This window comes from Rattus norvegicus, chromosome 1 (genome assembly GCF_036323735.1).
Source record: "Rattus norvegicus strain BN/NHsdMcwi chromosome 1, GRCr8, whole genome shotgun sequence".
Lineage (NCBI taxonomy): Eukaryota > Metazoa > Chordata > Mammalia > Rodentia > Muridae > Rattus > Rattus norvegicus.
Window position 1 is genome coordinate 208,162,489 of NC_086019.1, and position 18,884 is coordinate 208,181,372.

The following is an 18,884-nucleotide window of genomic DNA, read 5'->3' on the forward strand; positions in this document are numbered from 1 at the left end:
CACTCTAGTCTGCATGCACACACATATACACTCGTAATTTAAAATAGACAAAACCCAACAAAAGAAACGGCTGAGTGAGTAAGAACACTTACTACCAAGCCTAATGACCTGAGGAGTTAGGCCCCTTAAGAATTTACAAGGTAGGATGGGAAAAACAACTCCTTTAAACTGTCTTCTGACCTCTATACATACACAACAGGATGAAATAATAAAGAGCAAAAGCAGAACTCCCAAACAAGGACCAGACGTAGTCTAGCTGATAAGGACTCAAACAATGTGGGACCTGATGCTGGAACTGAACAGACATGAAGTCTATAGGCACCTTCATAGAATTCTCTCTCCTAATCACACCAACTATGAGTTTCTTTGCCTCTATTCCAGAGTTTTTCTCTTTGTTTGTATGAGCACTCCTAAAATCAAAAGAAAAAAACAAACACACAAACAAAACAAAAACCATGCAGGGCAGTAGTGGCACATGCCTTTAGTCCCAGAACACACATGCCAGAGGCAGGTGGATCTCTGAGTTCTGAAGCCAGTCTAGTCTCTGGAGCAAGTTCCAGGATAGCCAGGGCTACAGAGAAGCCGTCTTGAAAAACCAAAATATGAAAGAAAAAAGAATTTAACCTATAAAATTGTTTAAATTAAAACCCAAAAAGTAATGCCATACAGGTCCCACATAAACAGCCAGTGCTGACCCAACAAATATGTGAAGCTGTGTTCTCACAAGATATCATCACCCTGTACCTCTGTCCCAGTGAGCAAAACTAAAAAACCAGACACCACTCTCAACTCCCTAACTACATCCTACCACCTACTCCACCAAACAAACTGTATTCACTGAGTAGAGTAAATAAAGGCTTCTAAATGGACACAGGAAATATGTGGTGTCTCCTCCTAATGTAACAGCTAAGCCATACCCAACAGGACATGGAGTTCGAGGTGGTTCATCTCTTCCAGAAGGCAGACAGGGAGGCCCTGAGAAGCAATGCTTCTCATTTCTACCATACAACAGAGCCAGGACACAGGCCTCCTGACAAGGGTAAATGTTAAAGGTACAGGTGTCCTACAGTTGGCCAGAGAGCACTCTAGCTTATTAGCCGAGTCCTCTACCAGCCACATGGTGGCACTGTGCACTACCAAGCAGACAAGATGAGCTGCTCCTGAGCTATGAAAACCACACTTGCAGTTTGTTCTGCTGTTTGACTGGCTATATACTTACGTTTCTATGTAACTAGATGGAGTGTGAGAGACGTTGTCAAGACGTTCCTGCAAAGCTGCCAGCACTTGTGGGTTCTGCATCACCTGGTCTGTGAGTTTTTCTATGAGGAGTTGGAAATGAAAAGTTACTTAGAAGCCAAGAACCCAAACACCAACATGGACCCCACTCAGGCTTGTCAACCCAAGTTCAAAAAGCTGAGCAAGGAAATGCCATGCCAATACCTTATCTCAAAAAAACAAAACAAAAAAAAAAAAAAAAAACAAAACACACACACACACACACACACACACACACACACACACACACACACACACACACACAAAAAACACAAGAGAGCTGGACTGTAACTCAGTAGTGCAGTACTTGCCTACCACATGAAGCCCTGGGATTCAATCCTTATTACCACAAATGTCTGTTGGAAATATATTCCTAATTGAGTACAGTGACACAGGTTGCTAATCCCAGCACTGAGGAAGGAGAGGAAAACAATCTGAATTCTGGGGGCAGCCTAGACTACATAATGAGTTCCAGGACAGCCAGGGGTACACAGGGATATCTCAGAAAACAAACAAAAGAGTAGTACCCTAGTACTACTCATGTATGTGAGTACACTGTAGCTGTTTTCAGACACCAGAAGAGGGCAATCCCATTACAGATGGTTGTGAGCCACCATGTGGTTGCTGGGAATTGAACTCAGGACCTCTGGAAGAGCACTTAAACTTACTTAACCACTGAGCCATTTCTCTACCCATCCCCTCAGCCCCCCCAGTGCTTTTTTTTTTTAAATATTTATTTATTTACTTAATGTATATAAGCACACTGTAGCTGTCTTCAGACACACCCAACCCCATTACAGATGGTTGTGAGCCACCATGTGGTTGCTAGGAATTGAACTCAGGACCTTGAGAAGAGCAGTCGGTGCTCTTAACTGCTGAGCCATCTCTCCAGCCCAGCCCCCCAGTGCTTTTTAAGCCGGCATTCAGTATAAGAAAAGAGGCTTGTGTTGGGTCCAGATAAGACTACCTCAGACCACATTTGCTTTAAAATAAACAAGTATTTAAATCCCCAACACATGTCTACTTATCTTTGTTCCTAATTTCTATATATAGTAACATACTTGTTAGAGACTTGTATCTTTTTTTTTTTTTTTTGAGGTGGGGATCGAACCCAGGGCCTTGCGCCTGCTAGGCAAGCGCTCTACCACTGAGCTAAATCCCCAACCCCTAGTGACTTGTATCTTAAAAGTATCGGGGTTCGGGATTTAGCTCAGCGGTAGAGCGCTTGCCTAGCAACTGCAAGGCCCTGGGTTCGGTCCCCAGCTCCGGAAAAAAAAGAACCAAAAAAAAAAAAAAAAAAAAAAAAAAAAAAAAGTATGGGGGGGGGGTTGTTGGAAGGCAGAGGCAGGTAGATCTGAATTTGAGGCCAGTCTGGTCTATATAGCCATCTCTAGGAAAAGCCAGGGTTACACAAAGAAACAAAACAAAACAAAACAAAAAAAAGTATCTTCGTCTCAAAACAAAACAAAAAAAAGTATCTTTGTTAATCACCCCAGCATTGGTGGTGATAGTCAGAGGTTCCTGCCTATAGCCAACTACACCCTAGGCCTCTCAGATCATTGACTACCAACTTTCAGGGGTTGGTAATTAACTCTGGTTACACCTTGCTCTCCAGTCCCATTGGTGTTTAGAAGCCAGGGACAAGGACACGATTAGCTTCTAAAGCATCCACCCACTTAGTCCAAAGAGATGGCTCTCCCCAGAATGCCCTCTTCCTGGAAAGTCCTTCCCCCACCCAAAGCTATCTGTAAAAAGTCCTCTGACCTCCTTCTCACATGCCTTTGTTTTGAACTTATAACACTGAACTATTATTTAGAACCTAAGGAGACACCGAGAGAGTAGGAACTGTCCTTCACTAGGTGATGGAGTTGAACAATTCCCCTCTCATACAATCCAGGCCCACCTGGAACTTAAGACCCTCCTGCTTGGACTCCTAAGTGCTGGAATTACACTTATCATGGTCTGCATACCTGACTCAGAGACAGATTAAGGTTTTTTTTTTTCATTTTATCATTATTGTGTATATGTATTTAATCATATGTGCATGTTAATTTACATACAGAACAATACATCTAGGTTTTGCTTCAAAATTAGCAGGAAAGTTGGGTGCAAGCCTAGTTAACATTCTGACACCCAGGTCATGTGAGAGCCAGTGAATGAGACTGTGTTCTTTTTCATGAAGCTGAATTTCTAAATGAATTACTAAATGAAATGCTCATTTTTCTCTGAGACAGAAATACATTACTGTTACTGTAATTATTGTTAACAGTGGTTCTGGAGAAAAGACTACCGGTCTCACATGGAAACCCTCTATAATCACTGCTTCATCCATTGCACTGACCTGTATTACTGGCATTTTTAGCAGCTTCCACAGAATCTGCTGGGCCTCCATCTGAAAGACTAAAACAACAAGTTTACAACGTATTATGAACAGACTCTCAGAGATAGCACCAATTGCATTTTCAGTGTTTATCCAATGTATTAGGGATCTGTACAGCAAGAGACTCCAGGTCAGGTGAAGACACTAGCTAGGCATGCTGCACCATACCTTTTATCTCACCACTTGGGAGGCAGAGGCAGGTTAATCTCTGTGAGTTCAAGGCCAGTCTTGTCTACATAATGAGTTTCAGGACAGATAGAGCGACATAAGACCTTGTCCCCCAAGGAGGTAGGGAGACAACAAACAAAAAAGACAACACGGACATACATGTTATTTAAAGGAGACTTCCTCCCATCTAAGAAGATCACATCCATACAGCTCCCTTTCCTCACACCCAATACAAAGGCTGCTCCACACAGGTTTAATCCGTAACCCTTGATAAAACTTCTTAATTTTCCCTTTCTGTTTTCAGACAGGGTCTAACTCAGTAGCCCTGGCTTCCTAGGGTGACAATTGTGAACCACCACACTTTGCCTCATTTTTATCTCTAAAATTAAAAGGAAAAACAAAAAACAAAACAAAACAAACAAACCCCAAACTTTTATGTGCCATGTGTGATGATATACACCTTTAATCCCAACATTTAGGAACAGAAAAGCAGGTAGATTTCTAAGAATTTTGAGCCATCCTTGTGCACACAGGGAGTTCTATGCTACCCAGGGCTAGAACAATAAGACCCTGTCTTAAAAACAAAACAAATACCAACAACAAAAATTATGTTTATGAATATGTCCATATGTGGGTATGTGAAATGCCAATGGAGGCCAGAACAGGACATCAGATCCTCCAAACTGGAGTTTGTGAGCTGCCTAATATGGGTGATGGAAACAAAAAGTTAAGTCTTTGCAAAAGTGGTACACATTCTAAACCACTGAGCCATCTCTCTAGCCCATTAATTTTTACTTTGACAGTCAGTCTCTTGATTGTATAATTGGTCTGTAGTGCTTACCACACCACTGGAACAACAGGCTACCCTCTGGTCAGCAGAGCACACAAGTGGCCTTGTGCAATAGACACAATGGTCACAATGCTCTGCCAACCATGCAGCATCACCAAAACAATGGGCTTCACAAACACAGGCCTAACTGGCTACCAAAAAGTCACGTATACCTTCCTGAAGACAAAGTTCTACAACCCCATATAGTGCATCTCTGTGACATGAAAGCAGAGGGAACTATGGGAAAATGAAGAGCAATTATGAGCAAAATTAATGACACACATGTATGAAAAATCTACTATTTTATATGCCAACTTAAAAAAAAAAATCAAAACAACAGTCAACCAGCACTGGCCTTGATTATCCCACTAAAAACCCTTTCCGTGGTCCCTGGTAGGTATGTCACAGTAATTTCACCACAGTACAGACATAGGGATTAAAGGCTAGGGCGCACAGAAACTTCGTCTGAGACAGGTGGTGTCCTGAGATCAACTTCTTTGCCAGCAAAAGGGAGAAAAAAACATTACCACTTGAAGTTTAAACTAGTAAACTTTGAATTCTAGTTTCTGAAGAACAGTGGGCTCTAGCTCCCTACCTAAACTTCGAAGTCTAGTAAACAAAGTCCATTTTGGCTTACCTGTTTTCTGCCATCTGAACACCTTTGTCCCCTACAAATGAGAAAGTTCACAATTACATTCACACATACACAAAAATGTTGCATTATTCTTCCAAGACCATGATGGCATGCCACCAGTCGTAGCAGTTGAGACCTTTCTGCAAGTGAAAGAAATGGAAATGTCCTGATGTGACCTGAAGTTATATGAGCAGTCACATGTCTAATCTCATAGACAGGTACACTTAATTAAGATCTAGCTTTTACTGGACATTGTGGTACATGTCTTTAATCTCAACAACTGGGGAGCAGATGCAAACAGATCACTATAAGTTTGAGGCATAGAGTTCTTGGACAAATATGGTTACACAGTGAGACCATGTCAAAAAATAAAATTAAAATGAATCTAGGTTTTATGCTTTAAAAAAATTATTTTTGAGACAAGGTCTCATGTATCCATCCCAGGCTGGCCTTCCATTTGCTTTATAGTTGATGACCCTGCACTGCACATCTGACCCTCAGCCTCTACATCCCCAGTACTAGGACAAGTATACACCAGTATGCTGGGCTTATGCAGGGCTGGGTATAAAAACCAGGACATCATGCATGCTATAAACTGAGCTAGATCCACAGCATTATTACTGACACTAAAGTGACCAGACTTCACAATAAGAAAACAGAATCCTAATCTGCCTTTTCTCTACAATAAACCTAACAGATCCCACATAGCAACTTACTGAAACAATTCAAAAGCACATTGTTTGAACTGTCTTTCAAATAAATACACAGAATGCTAATCTATCTTTTATGTCACCTACACTGTAAAAACACTGTGAGACACTCAACATGACCACTCTATAAGAATACCCGATCTTAAGGCAGCCTTCTTACTTCAAAGGGGTATGATGAATTGAGGCAACTATACAAAGCCCCTCGCATTCACAGAGTGTACATAATGAGACCTTCTGAAAGCTATGCTTCTGCTAGGAAAACAGGAGACAGGAAAGATAGTTCCAGCAAGAGTGATAGGCAACTGTTTCACAGTTAAATAGCTGAATCTTCTATTAGGTTTTTATTGTTTCAAAATAAAATGTGTGCAGGTGGTTCATGCCTTTAATCCCAGGATTTGATATAGGCACAGGCAAGTGTCTACATATTGAGGTTCAGGCCAGTCAGGGACACACAGAAAACCTCATCTCAAAACAAACTCAAAAAGCACAGAAACAGGTCACATGTCTTAGGGTTTCTATCACTGCATTGAAACAGTATGACCAAAAAGGCAGTTAATGGGGTTGGGGATTTAGCTCAGTGGTAGAGCGCTTGCCTAGCAACCACAAGGCCCTGGGTTCGGTCCCCAGCTCCGGAAAAAAAAAAGAAAAAAAGAAAAAAAGAAAAAAAGAAAAAAAGGCAGTTGAGGAGGAAAGGATTTATCTGCTTACATGTCTACATTGCTGTTATCACCAAAGGAAGTCAGAACAAGGAACTCAAGCAGGCCAGGAACCTAGTGTCAGAAGCTGATGCAGAGGCCATGATGGATGCTGCTTACTGACTTGTTTCCCCTGGTTTGCTCAGCCTGCTTTCTTATAGAACTCAGGACCACCAGCTCACTCCAGATCCCACCCACAATGGGCTGGGCTCTCCCCTATTGATCACTAATTGAGAAAATGCTGGATCTCATGGAGTCATTTCCTCAACTGGAGCTCCTTCCACTGGGATAACTCTTGTGTCAGCTAGTACATATGATTAGTCCTTTAAAAATTATTTTATGGAAGCAAAAAGAGTAAGGCAACAACAATACTACAGATGACCAAACCCACAGCAACACAGCAGCTTCCCATATTCAGCTTCACCTCCAAAGAACCTTCCTCAGACCCTAGATCTTCTTTGGAGTAGCCACTCCAAACCCACTGGCCACAAAGATCTACATTCTTGCATCTACCCTACAAAGTTCACCATTCTTAATGCCAGCAAACGCTATTACCCAGATGTCCAACAAAGCTTTTCTACCATATAGTCAAATGTGGTTTCCATCCCTTGCTATTCTTAACTTAGATGGCAATATTTTCATGTAAGATTTCTGGGTTAAAGAACGAGCAATAAATACTGCTGAGCTTGTTACACACTGGCATTCCTTACACTTTGGCTCCATAATTACAGTACCCCATTACCTATCCATGACTTCTCTACACTCCCAGCCCACCACCCCTTCCCAGCTGAACTGTAATCCTCAGCACATGTCTCACCCTCAAAGACTGAGAAACCACACCCACTTGAAGTAATTGTAAAGGTCAACTGCCTCACCAATGGTACAGCAAGCCAGCCCATCTCCATGACAGATTCATACAGACTATCCTGCCCAGTGATTCTATCCTCTGCACACTGAGACCAAGACAAGGCAAAGTGCCAACACATGCTCCAGCACCATCCATTACTGTGTTTACCAAACACTGAAAGTCATAGAGAGCTATGCAGGTGTTGAGAGAAACATCATTTTGTTTTTAAGGTTAAAATGACAGGTTTAATACTGGTTTTATGAAGCCATAGCACAAAGCCTTGTTAGGCAAACTACTTTTAAAAGGCATCAAGAGCCAGACATAATGATGCACACCTGTTAATTCCAGGACTTGGAAGGCATGGTTATGCTGGCTACATGGCAAGTTAGAGGCCAGACTGGGCTACAGATGAACCTGTCTTAAAACACAAAACAAATAAAACCCCTAACAATCATGTTGGATTATCATGTTGGATTATGACAGTCATCAGGGGACACTAAGTTAATAGAATACAGATGTTTAGGTTCCCTTCCTTTTAGGTTCAGGTTCATTTCCCTTTTTTTTTTTTTTTTAAGATTTATTTATTTATTATATATAAGTACACTGTAGCTGTCTTCAGATACACCAGAAGAGGGCATCAGATCTCTTTACAGATGGTTGTGAGCCACCATGTGGTTGCTGGGAATTGAACTCATGACCTCTGGAAGAGCAGTCGGGCGCTCTTAACCGCTGAGCCATCTCTCCAGCCCCTCATTTCCCTTTTTTTTTTCTCCACACAGCAAAAAAACTTTCAGAAGAAAAATTTTAAACTGGCTACTTCTTAAAAATTAAAAACCAAATCAAATAAACAAACCTTTTATGCATATAAATGCCTGCCTGTTTAGCATATATGTGCAATACCCAAAGGCCAGAGGAGGGCACCGCACCAGATCTTCCTGCAACTGAGTTATATAGGTGGTTTTGAGCCATCACATAGGTAATAAGAACCAAACTCATGTCCTCAGCAAGAGCAGCCAGGGCTCTTAACCATGAACACCTAAACCGGCACTCCTGATAGACAATGAAAGGCATAAGCTGTGGAGTGGTATACCCCCCAAAACCTACACTTTTATATATTATCTGTCTTCATAAGAGCCAAAGGTCTTCAAAGTCTTAACACAAGATAAGCAAATGACTGCTACCAACCTAAACTGGCCTGGAGAGATGGGTCAGTGGATAAAGGTGCTTGCCACTAAGCCTGATAATGTGAGTTTGATTACTGGGTCGCATATGGTAGGAAAGAACAGACTCCCAGAAGTTGTCCTCTGACTTCTACTTCCAGCACATATGCATGTATGTGCACGAATATAAAGAACCCTAAAGCACAGTAACTTGGTTCACAGCCTGAAAAGTGGCAGGCCAGAGAAGCTAAGGATGTGTAACTAGGTCCTACAGGAGTACTGACTTGCAACTTAGGATCATGTCAAAGGGAAAAAAGGAATGAACTGTTTTAAGAAGGAACCAGAAAAGGCCCCTAGGATGGGGGTAGAGAAGTTGTTTGTGCCATACACATAGAGGTCAGAAACAATTTCCAGGAGTCAGTTCTCTCCTTTGAACCATGTGGAGCCAGGGAACACATTCAGGTCTTAAAGCCTGGCAGCAGACACCTTTTGCCAACTGAGCCATCTTGTTAGCCTATAATATTTTTAAGCAATCAGATGTACATTAGATTGGTCACTGCAGGTGCTAGGTGGTGTTTTTCTGCTTGCTTCTGGAACTTCTCATCAGTGAGGCCAAGGACCAAAGAAGAAAAACTTCCAGGAGGGCAGAGCATGTCCACTGACTCAATGCAGAGTTCAGGGCTTAGCAAAGGACTTGGCATGAAACAGGTAGCCAGATATCTCAGCCCAGTTAATTAATCCCTGAATGTAAGTTCCATGGTACTGAACTACCTTTTAACATCTTGGCCTATCCTAAGCAATTTTGGAAGACACAAGATGAGGACTTTTCCTTAGCCACACCTGCTTACAACATGTACTTGAAATACCACCAGCAGGTCATCTCACCAGAGATTTCTAGAGGCCAAACAAACCATCAGGCTTCGGGAAGAAAGGAAAATTTTTTTTCTTTTTCCTCAAGCAAAACGCTCCTCTGGTAGAAGAGGTACCTCTGTAGCACTTGGAAAAGTGATGAAAATATGAACAAGCAGATATTAAGACAGTTTTCTTAATCCAGCACTAACATCTCTTCTTGTTAAGAGGCATTGTCTTCCCCCATATTTGAAATTACAACCTCCCAAGACTTTAGTGTCTCAGAAGTGTCCCCCTGCATCTAACTCTCACACTGCAGGAAGGCAAGAGCACTCACTATTTGCTTTACACTGGAGACCCGACATGTGCTGGAGATCTTGCATGAATAAGACACAAAGCCATAAAGCTACTCTGAAGCAGCTGAGTGGGACTTCAATCATAAATATAAATATCTTTTTGTACATAAAGCTCAGAGCTAATCTCACCTCACTAGACTGAGTTTTCTAGACACAGGATGGAAGCACACTGTTGCAACAGCTGACAGAACACAGAAAAAAGGAAATTTAAGGCTGTGCAGCAAGCAGTCAACGTCAAAAGGTAAAGTTCACAAAGCTAGCTTTTATAGTCTTCACACAATAAAAATACAATATGCCTGTTACTGTAAAATTCAATAACAGACCAAAACAGGCGAGCTTCCCTAAAGAAGACAGAGATCTGACAGCTAAATGAAAGCAAATCTATGCTACCATCAACTATGTCTTCAAAATGCCTAAAAGTCCAATCCAAGACTCTGCTATTTACCTATTTAAATAGGCTTCCCAATCTACGATCAATAACAGGTCTCCCAAGCGTGGTCTAGCCTCCTCGCTACCATTAGCAGGGAATCCCTAGCAAAGGCCGAGGGTAGAAGAAAGTCCCTGCTATTTCCCGAGCACCTTCCTCCACTACAGTAATAGGTGCAGCAAAATGACATCAGCCTCAATTCTAAATGCCTAAATGCACGTCATCTTTCTTGCTGTAGTGCTGGCTGGCCTTGAGCTTCCTGCTTCTACCTCTGAAGCGCTGGAATACAGATACAAGTCAGCACACCCACTTACACTTCCTTTTAAGTAAACAAAAAACCTTGTACTCATTGGCTAGAGGTTCCCAACAGCTCATTACTACTGCCTCTTTTTCAGGCACCTGGGCCTAGATCCAAGAAGCAAAAGTACTCATCTATCTGCCTATTTCACACTGAGAGTTGCCCTTAGACTTTCACAGATTTAAACTACCCTTTCTTAAAATTTTAACTTATTTATGTGTATGGGTGGTTTCCCTGCTTGTCTGTGCACTAATTGCAGAGGCCAGAAGGGGGTGTTGGAACCCTGGGACTTCAGTTATAGACCATTAGGAGCCACCCTATGAATATGGGACTCAAACCTAGATCCTCTGCAAGAGCATGCAATGATCTTAACCGCTAAGCCATCTTTCCCACCTCTAATACTCTCTTGCCCAGAATTGTCTTCTTTCAAAACCAAAATTTTTGGTACTGGCCTTTTTATTTGTATACAAATACAACACAAACTTTTATACACGGCATAAAGACAGCTATCAGGGACTTAGTATACTTTCACTAACAGGCAAATAGGGAAAAAAGTGAGATAGGGGTCTTGCTGTGTTACCAAGACAGATTTTAAAGAGTTCCAGAGCAGCTGTGTATACTGCTATATCTATCTTAGCTGGGACATTTTAAGATTCCAGCACAAAGTCAGACCAAAGTGGTGAACTACCTCACCCCTAAGAATCCCATCCCTGCAGTACTATTTATTACCCACTGGTAATCTCTATATACTCAACTACACAAAGTCAAATGGCCAGCTCACAAGCCGTACTTGCCATGACTTCTGTGAGGATCCCAAAAATATATACATTTTCTCCCCAGAACTTTGGTAATGAAATTTCAGAATTTCCAGAAAATTACAAAATCACTATTATTTTCACCAGTTATTCTATATTAACTCTGAAAAACAGTTCAGGATTTAAAGCTAAAACATCAAAATATAAGTGTTTAGATCTTATGACATTGTGAACCAATCGTATTGGTCAACTAAGGAAAAAAACCGACCGACAACTGAGTTTTACAGCATTTAGTTAAAGGCATAAAATGATGTCGCTGTAGACAGGTGAACCATCCCTCTGTAAAGCTCTGTTCTCTCTGAATCTCACTGATCATCTGAATGGTGTCTGATTCAACACGGTATTTAACAATAAATATTTACTATTAAAACTGAGCCAGATTTAATCTGAGTTTAGATGCAAGCTACCATCACACTTGACCTAACAGAGACTTAACGTGCAATATAGGTCAAACACTCCTATATCAAAAAAATCAGAACATCCCAAAACCCATTTCTTTTCGAGCTTTATGGCACATTTTGGACTTCCAGATTAGGGATGCTCACCTGACAACCTACAAATCTTCCACAAACTGAACCACTTCTGAACCCAGGCGTTTCTTGCTAAGGCACACTCTGCCTGTTGCACCTACATCACGTATTACTGTGAATAGAGTTAAGACACGTCAGGAGCTTAAAGGAGCCCCTGGTGTGTAGTAAGCAGAGATTAGTCATCGAGAGGAGGCAACTACTATGACAGGAAGGTGGCAGTAACTTAAAAGCATGTAACTTTTGGACCAAAAACTTGAACTTGAGTCTTTTGCTGGGGAATATGCATACTCTCATTACGGCAACGTACGCGCAGAAAACTACCGCGGAAATTCCTCCAAGAGGCAGCAAAGCAGAATTGGAGTCAGTGCAGGCCAATTTGCCCCAAGAATACCCCTGGGAGAAGGGGTACTGCTGGCGACTGTAGGGGGCCCACGGGTCTGAAGGCTCACTGTGTGTCACTACACTGGCTCCGCCTCCACAGCAGACTCAGAGAGTGAAGTCTACTAGGGCACTGTGCGGAGAGCATGCAAAGCCCGGAAGGGCGAGGCGGCGGCCCAGTAGACCCCTTCCTTCCCAGGCGCGGTCTAAGACAAGGCGCACCCAGGCCCACCTCGCTGGGGAGGCCTTGTTCCTCTCAAGGAACCGCCTGCGCGCCTTCGCGTGGACTCGCGGGCGGCGGGAACAAAGCGCGCTGACCTTCAGCCGGGGGCGGGGCTGCACTGAGGAGGGACGGGCCCGCCATCCGCCGCCACCCGCCACACGGACCTCTGACCGGGCCGCGGCCCGCCTCTGCTCGCCGCATGGGGCGTCGGCCTTCCCGCGCCACCCAAACCCCCGCCTCTGCCTCCTCCGCCCCAGTCCCTCTCCAGCCGCCCGCCGCGCCGTTACCCGCCAGCACCGCACCTCGCGCCTCCTGCGGCAGTGGCGCCCGTCCTAAGCTCGCTCCGGGGCTGCGCCGCCGTGGTCGCCAACAAAACCACCTGCCATTGGCCGTACTGCCAGGCTCCGCCCTCTGGGAGCAAGACGGGCGATGAATGGACAATAGAGATGTTTATCAACTGCACCAGGCACTAGGAGGTGCGGCATCCAATCAAAATCTGTTGAGGGGGCACGGCGCCGAGCCTAAGCCCGCGAGCTATATGTAAATAGAGTAGTGACGTGTACTTCGGCGCACGCGCGGTTCCGTGCCTATTTAAAGGGGCTGTTGGGCGCGGGTAAGATTTTGGGCTTGTAACTCTAACCGGCTCTTTTTAAGGTTTGATCTTCCTGAGGCTTTGTCGGCAGCGCTCTTCCCAGATAACTTACAACTCAAAGCACCTCCTACTTCCCAAGGCCTTCTGGCCCTCTGTCTACAGTTCCTGCCTGACCTGGGACTACCCTTCGGGTAGAAAAGTTCAACACATCTGTACTGACTGGTTTTGTGTGTAGTTATCTAAAAGAAGGGAACTTTGAGAAAAATGCCTTCATAAGATCTAATCGTAAGGCATTTTCGTAATGATTAATGAGGGAGGGCCAGGCCCATTATGGGTACTATCATCCCTGGGCTGATGGTGGGTTTTGTAAGAAAGCAAGCTGTACAAGTCAGTAAGCAGCACCCCTCCAAGGCCTATGCATCAGCTCCTGCCTCCAGGTTCCAGCCCTGCTTGTGTTCCTATCCTGACTTCCTGCAATAATGAACAGCAATATGTGTAAGCCAAATAAACCCTGTCCTCCCCAATTTGCTTTTTGGTCATGGTGTTTTCATGGAAGCAATAGACAACATCTGATAAAAGTAAATAACTTGATTGCAGATACTGGGTCTTTTCCTAACAAAATCTACCAACAGGGTAGTTGGAAACAAAGCTGATGTGGTGATGCAGCATGCATGGTCTTCAATCCCAACACTTGTGAGATAAAAGATGCGGGTGATAGAATGAGCAATTTGTCACTTTTAGCTATGTACCCAGTTTAGGGCCAGTCTGAGCAACACAACCCTGTCTCAAAACTAAACAAAAAATTAAAACGAAGTGTGGTTACTGAAGGCCAGAAGGTCTACAGCATTGTTTTACTGTATTATTTCTCTCTCATCCTTAAATTGGAACTATATATATATAAAAAAAAAAACAGTTCCTTTCCCAAAATTAAGAAAAGTAAATAAGCTTATATGTTTTTACTTAAATTGTTCTGACATGCCTCAAGATATAAGGTTGTTTTTGATTGGTTGGTGGCTGGTTTTGTTTTTCCAAGACAGGGTTTCTCTGTGGAAAAGACTTGGCCGTTCTGGAACTCACAAAAATCAGCCTGCCTCTGCCTCCGTGGTGCTGGATTAAAGCCGTGCAGCACCACAGCCAGGGTTTACCTCATTTTTATTTGGGGAGTAGATGTAGTTAAATCAGACAAGTATAGAAAATAGTTTGGCAGCCAGGGACATTTGGTTTGGACTACGCACACCACACCCCCCTCTTCTAATGATGCTCTGGGCAGTGTAAAAGTCCTCCCAAACATATTTTTTTTTAATATTAAAAAAGAAAAAATAAGACACCATGCACTGGTGGCACACACCTTTAATCCCAGCACTCAGGAGGCAGAGGCAGGCAGATCTCTGTAAATTCAAGGCCAGCCTCTTGGGCCTGTCACAAAATATTTCTGATCTGCACTATTCACTTTTGGATACAATTTCCTTGCTAGCTTACAATCTGTGTGTATCTTTATTTCAATCTCTTGAATAAAATGCTTAGACTCCAACAACTGGTAACAAGTTTAATAAAGATATTTCATTATTATTTTTGAGACAGAATCTATGTAGCCCTAGGCTGTGAACTCATAGAGATCTGCCTGCTTCTGCCTCCTAGGATTAAAGGTGTGCACCATCATGCCTGGATTAACAAAGCTGAAGCATAGGGGTTAAGAGAGGCGCTCAGAAGGTGTGTATGTGGGTGCGGGTCTACAACATGACACAATTTTTAAACATTAATAAAATGTATTGTCTTTTGTTCGTTTTTATCTACAGGTTTCTTGATGTAGTTCTGGCTGTCCCAGAACTTGCTCTGTAGACCAGGCTGGCCTCAAACTCAGAGATGCACCTGCTTCTGCCTCCCAAGAGCTGGGATTAAAAGCATGTGTCATCCTCACCCAGTTTAAACCTAGTCTCTAGCTCTTGCTGTGAATTACATCCTTTGAACAGTCTGACTTAGCCACAGGGTAACACCAACAGCTGACCTTACGGTCGGCAGGTTGGCTTTCAGCAGCATGCGCTCATGTCTTAAACATGGGTTGACTTCCATCCAAGACTGCCTTTTCCTCCGTGCCCACACTTAAATCCAAAGCATGCACCGTTTCTTATCTCTGCTTAATAAGCTTGCTCACTTTGCTTCACTATGACTTGTCCTGAAACTTTTTTAATGTGGTATAGTCAAGGATCCAGTTTTACCTTAGTGGAGATCCTCTTAGTGGAGGAAGGAAATGCGTCATGTTGGGCTATGAGCCTTCACTGCTGTCGCCAAGGGTACTAGGGAGGTATCTCCTCTATGTAGCCTGGGGCTGGAGCAGGGAGTGCAGTACCAGCCCAGCCTCCCCAGGTCAGTTTATAAAAAGCATTCAGTTTGGCTAGCAAATAAGGTTACCAAGCAGGAATGAACAAATTGTCTTCATTTCTTAAAAATGAATCTTTTGGGGAGGGGGAGCTAGTGAGGTAGCTCAGTGGTTAAGAGCACTGCCACCCTTCCAGAGGACCCAGGTTCAATTGTCAACACCCACATGGCAACTTACAACTGTCTGTAACTCCAGTGCTAGAGGATCTGACACCCTCACACAGACATACATGCAGACCAAACACCAGTCAATGCACATGGAATTTTTAAAAAGAAATTGGTCCTTTTGTCTGGTAAAGGTTGCTTTGGCCAGCAATTTTTTTTTTTATTTATTTATTTCATGTATACGACTACACTGTAGCTGTCTTCAGACACACCAGAAGAGGGCATCGGATCACATTACAGATGGTTGTGAGCCACCATGTGGTTGCTGGGGTTTGAACTCAGGACCGCTGGAAGAGCAGTCGGTGCTCTTTAACCGCTGAGCCATCTCTCCAGCCCCTGGCCAGCATTTTCAAATTCAAGTCCCATCTATTTAATAGTCTCAAGCTTAATTTCTGTCATGGCATCTACCACACCTGGAGGTTAGTGTGGGTGGCAACAAGGTGGGAGGCACTGTGGGAGATGGTCTGATGGGAGGTCTTTCTACATGGTCTGTGTGTGAAGACTTTCCCTGAAGTGATTTAACTAGCAGGTAGGCAACATTCTCCCAAAACCTCCTGTTTGCAAGGACTCGGAGAATGCTATACTGCTTTTCTGAGTTGGTACGTCCAAATAGCCCAAGTTGACGGCTTACTAACTAGAAATGCACTTTGGAGATTAGCAGACTGAAGTGAGAACATGGCAGCTGTACTCCAGTGAGGTTCAGGATGGGGCCTCCCTCCTTGCATTCTCCACTGCATGGTGCTCCAGGCTTTCTTTGGCTGGTGATTGCAAAATTGTAACCCTAACTGTTGTCTGTACATGGCCTTCCCTTAGATCCAAATCCTAGGCCTACTCAAGATTTGATCTTGATGGGATAACACTTCTAGGGCCATCTCCAGATGTCATGTGCGCAGAGCCAGGAATTGGTTCTTGAACTCTGAGAACCCCTGTGCGTCTCACCTGATGTTAAAGCAGGGTGTTAGTAGTTGTCCTCGTTGTCTGGCTGTGCAGATACTACCATCAGCGTTGTTGAAGGGTAGGGACTCCTGAGTGAGACCCCTAACTAGCTGGTGGCTCTGGATAAGTGCCTGTGTCTGTTCCCCCATGTGCCTACTTCGAGAGACTTGAGGATGGGTTTAGAGCAGCACCAGGTGAGTTGTCAGCTTAAGGCCAGCATTAGCTGTTCTCACGGACTCCTGTCCACTTACGTAGTAACAACAAGAATCCAATCACCCAGTGTCCCAGCGGTCAGAAACTGCAGCCTAGCAGATCCCTTTAACCACGCCCCTCAGACCACACCAAGCCCACAGGGGACATCTGGTCCCACACAAGCCCTGTGCTCAGGAAATTGAGTGCAGAGGGGAGACAGCAGTAATGAAACTGTGGGATTTATAAGCTGAGCTGAAGACCAGTCCTGGAAGCTTTTCCCCCAATATGATTAAACCCAGGGCACATGCTAACCAAGCACTCAAACACTGAGCTATATTATTTAATAGCCTCATCAAAGTGCCCAAGATGGCCTTGAACTCAGGATCCTTAGAGTCCAAAATAGCTGGGGGTTACCCAGCCTGCCTGCCCCACCACACCTATCTCTAACAGCCGTTTGAGTGGTTAGGACCTGTTGAGTTCACTCAAGGTTTAGATGCTACCTGAAGCCTACTGGCCTGCATCTGGTGCTGTCCATGCCCTGACTGTCCCTCTAGGCCTCTTAAAGAGTTTCGAAGAAAGTTGAGAATAATATTTAAGTCCCTTCTGTCTGTCTGCATGCTCCTGCCTCAGACCCTTCTATGATTTGAGTCTTGCTGACAGTCCCCTCCCCTAAGGCCTCTGCTTCTAGCCAGAACCCCCATCTCCTTGCTTCGGGTCATTGCATTGTGCAGTTCTCAACACCTGTTCCTTGCCCTTACCTCCCTGCCTCTGGGAGTGTCAGGTTTTGGAGGAAAGAATTCCAGAGTGGATAATGGCTGAGGCCATACAGTAGCCAGCAGCCAGCAGTGTAACGTATCGTAGGTCCTATGACTATCTCAGGTTGGCTCTTGTCCCTGCTCAGTGCAGGGGAGCCCACAAAGATGTCCTCAGGGGCAGGTGCCTCTGATGTGACAGGGATTAGATGTGAAGGTAATGTCAGGTGACTCTAACTAGCAAGGATCATGCTGATACCTGGTGGTTCCGGGTCCTCTGGCATCGTTTGGGTGAGTCTGGCCTGGAATTTCCCAGCAGGAATTTGAAAAACCCTGTAACATCAACCTCCCAGAAGAGTAGTTCTTTGAACCCCTCAAGATGTCTGCCTCAAATTACAATATACAGCCATTACCATCTTCAACAGAGTGGCTGTGATTCTCGGCCTCAGATGGAGTGAATCTATTATTGTGTTCTCATAAGATGTGGTGAAGGTCATTGGGAGCCCAACCACTTCTTCCTGTGCCTCCCTCCATGCTGTGTGCAATTTTGCTTCAGCTGCACAGCTTGGCAGATGCTAGTCAACAGAAAGTAGAACGTTAATGATAGGGTGGAGGGTGAGACTCCATGTATGGGGAACCCAAGCTGGAGTGAGTCAGTGATGGCGGCTGTTTGGGGATTGCCCATTCTTCTTTAGTTTCCCTTAACTCAGGCTCCTGCAAGCCCAGTGAACTCATTGACTCAGTGGAGTCTGTCATTCACGCAATGGCTTGTTATGAAATTAGGTAGCAAACTGGGTATGGTGGCTCGTGGCCGAAATCCTGTAACTCAGGAGGCTAAGGTGAGAGAATCACCCCAAAATTCCAAGGAAGCTGAGGTTCCTGCCTGAGCTATAGGGTGAGGATCTGTCTCAGCAAATTAACAAAATTAGGGTGACAATTTCACTTGCCTACAAGGAAGACCATTTGGTTCTTGGCCTGGAACTTACAGAGATCCTAAAGGTGTGTGCCACCGTGCCTGATTTTGATATTATAATGTTTTCATTTTCCTTAACACATCTTTTTCTTTTTTCTTTTTTCTTTTTTTTTCCGGAGCTGAGGACTGAACCCAGGGGCTTGCACTTGCTAGGCAAGCGCTCTACCACTGAGCTAAATCCCCAACCCTGTGTTTTCATTTTTAATAAACATAGTAATTATATAGTTAGGGTAGGAAGTGATGTTTCTATGCATGTTTACCATGTAGCAATTGAACCAACACATCTGTTATCCCAGACATTTGTTTTGGGAACATCCAATAATC

At 43.9% G+C, this 18,884-nt stretch overlaps 1 protein-coding gene across 12 annotated transcripts in view; it reads right to left on the bottom strand.

The window, feature by feature from the left end:
• Positions 1 to 13,109, bottom strand: part of Nap1l4 (nucleosome assembly protein 1-like 4) — a 36,493-nt gene extending 23,384 nt beyond the window's left edge. For 2 of the 12 annotated variants that reach the window (XM_006230824.5, XM_063268091.1), the window contains exons 1-5: positions 12,877 to 12,953; positions 11,989 to 12,085; positions 5,290 to 5,320; positions 3,617 to 3,675; positions 1,220 to 1,319 (exon numbers count right to left, since the gene is read on the bottom strand). In XM_006230824.5, coding sequence (XP_006230886.1) covers positions 1,220 to 1,319; positions 3,617 to 3,675; positions 5,290 to 5,303 — 173 coding nt within the window. In that variant the 5' untranslated portion in view covers positions 5,304 to 5,320; positions 11,989 to 12,085; positions 12,877 to 12,953. Of the gene's footprint in view, positions 1 to 1,219; positions 1,320 to 3,616; positions 3,676 to 5,289; positions 5,427 to 11,988; positions 12,086 to 12,280 lie in introns of those variants that run through there. The other 10 variants (XM_063268066.1, XM_063268061.1, XM_063268046.1 and 7 more) reach the window with 10 other exon arrangements.
• Between the last annotated feature and the right edge of the window lie 5,775 nt (positions 13,110 to 18,884).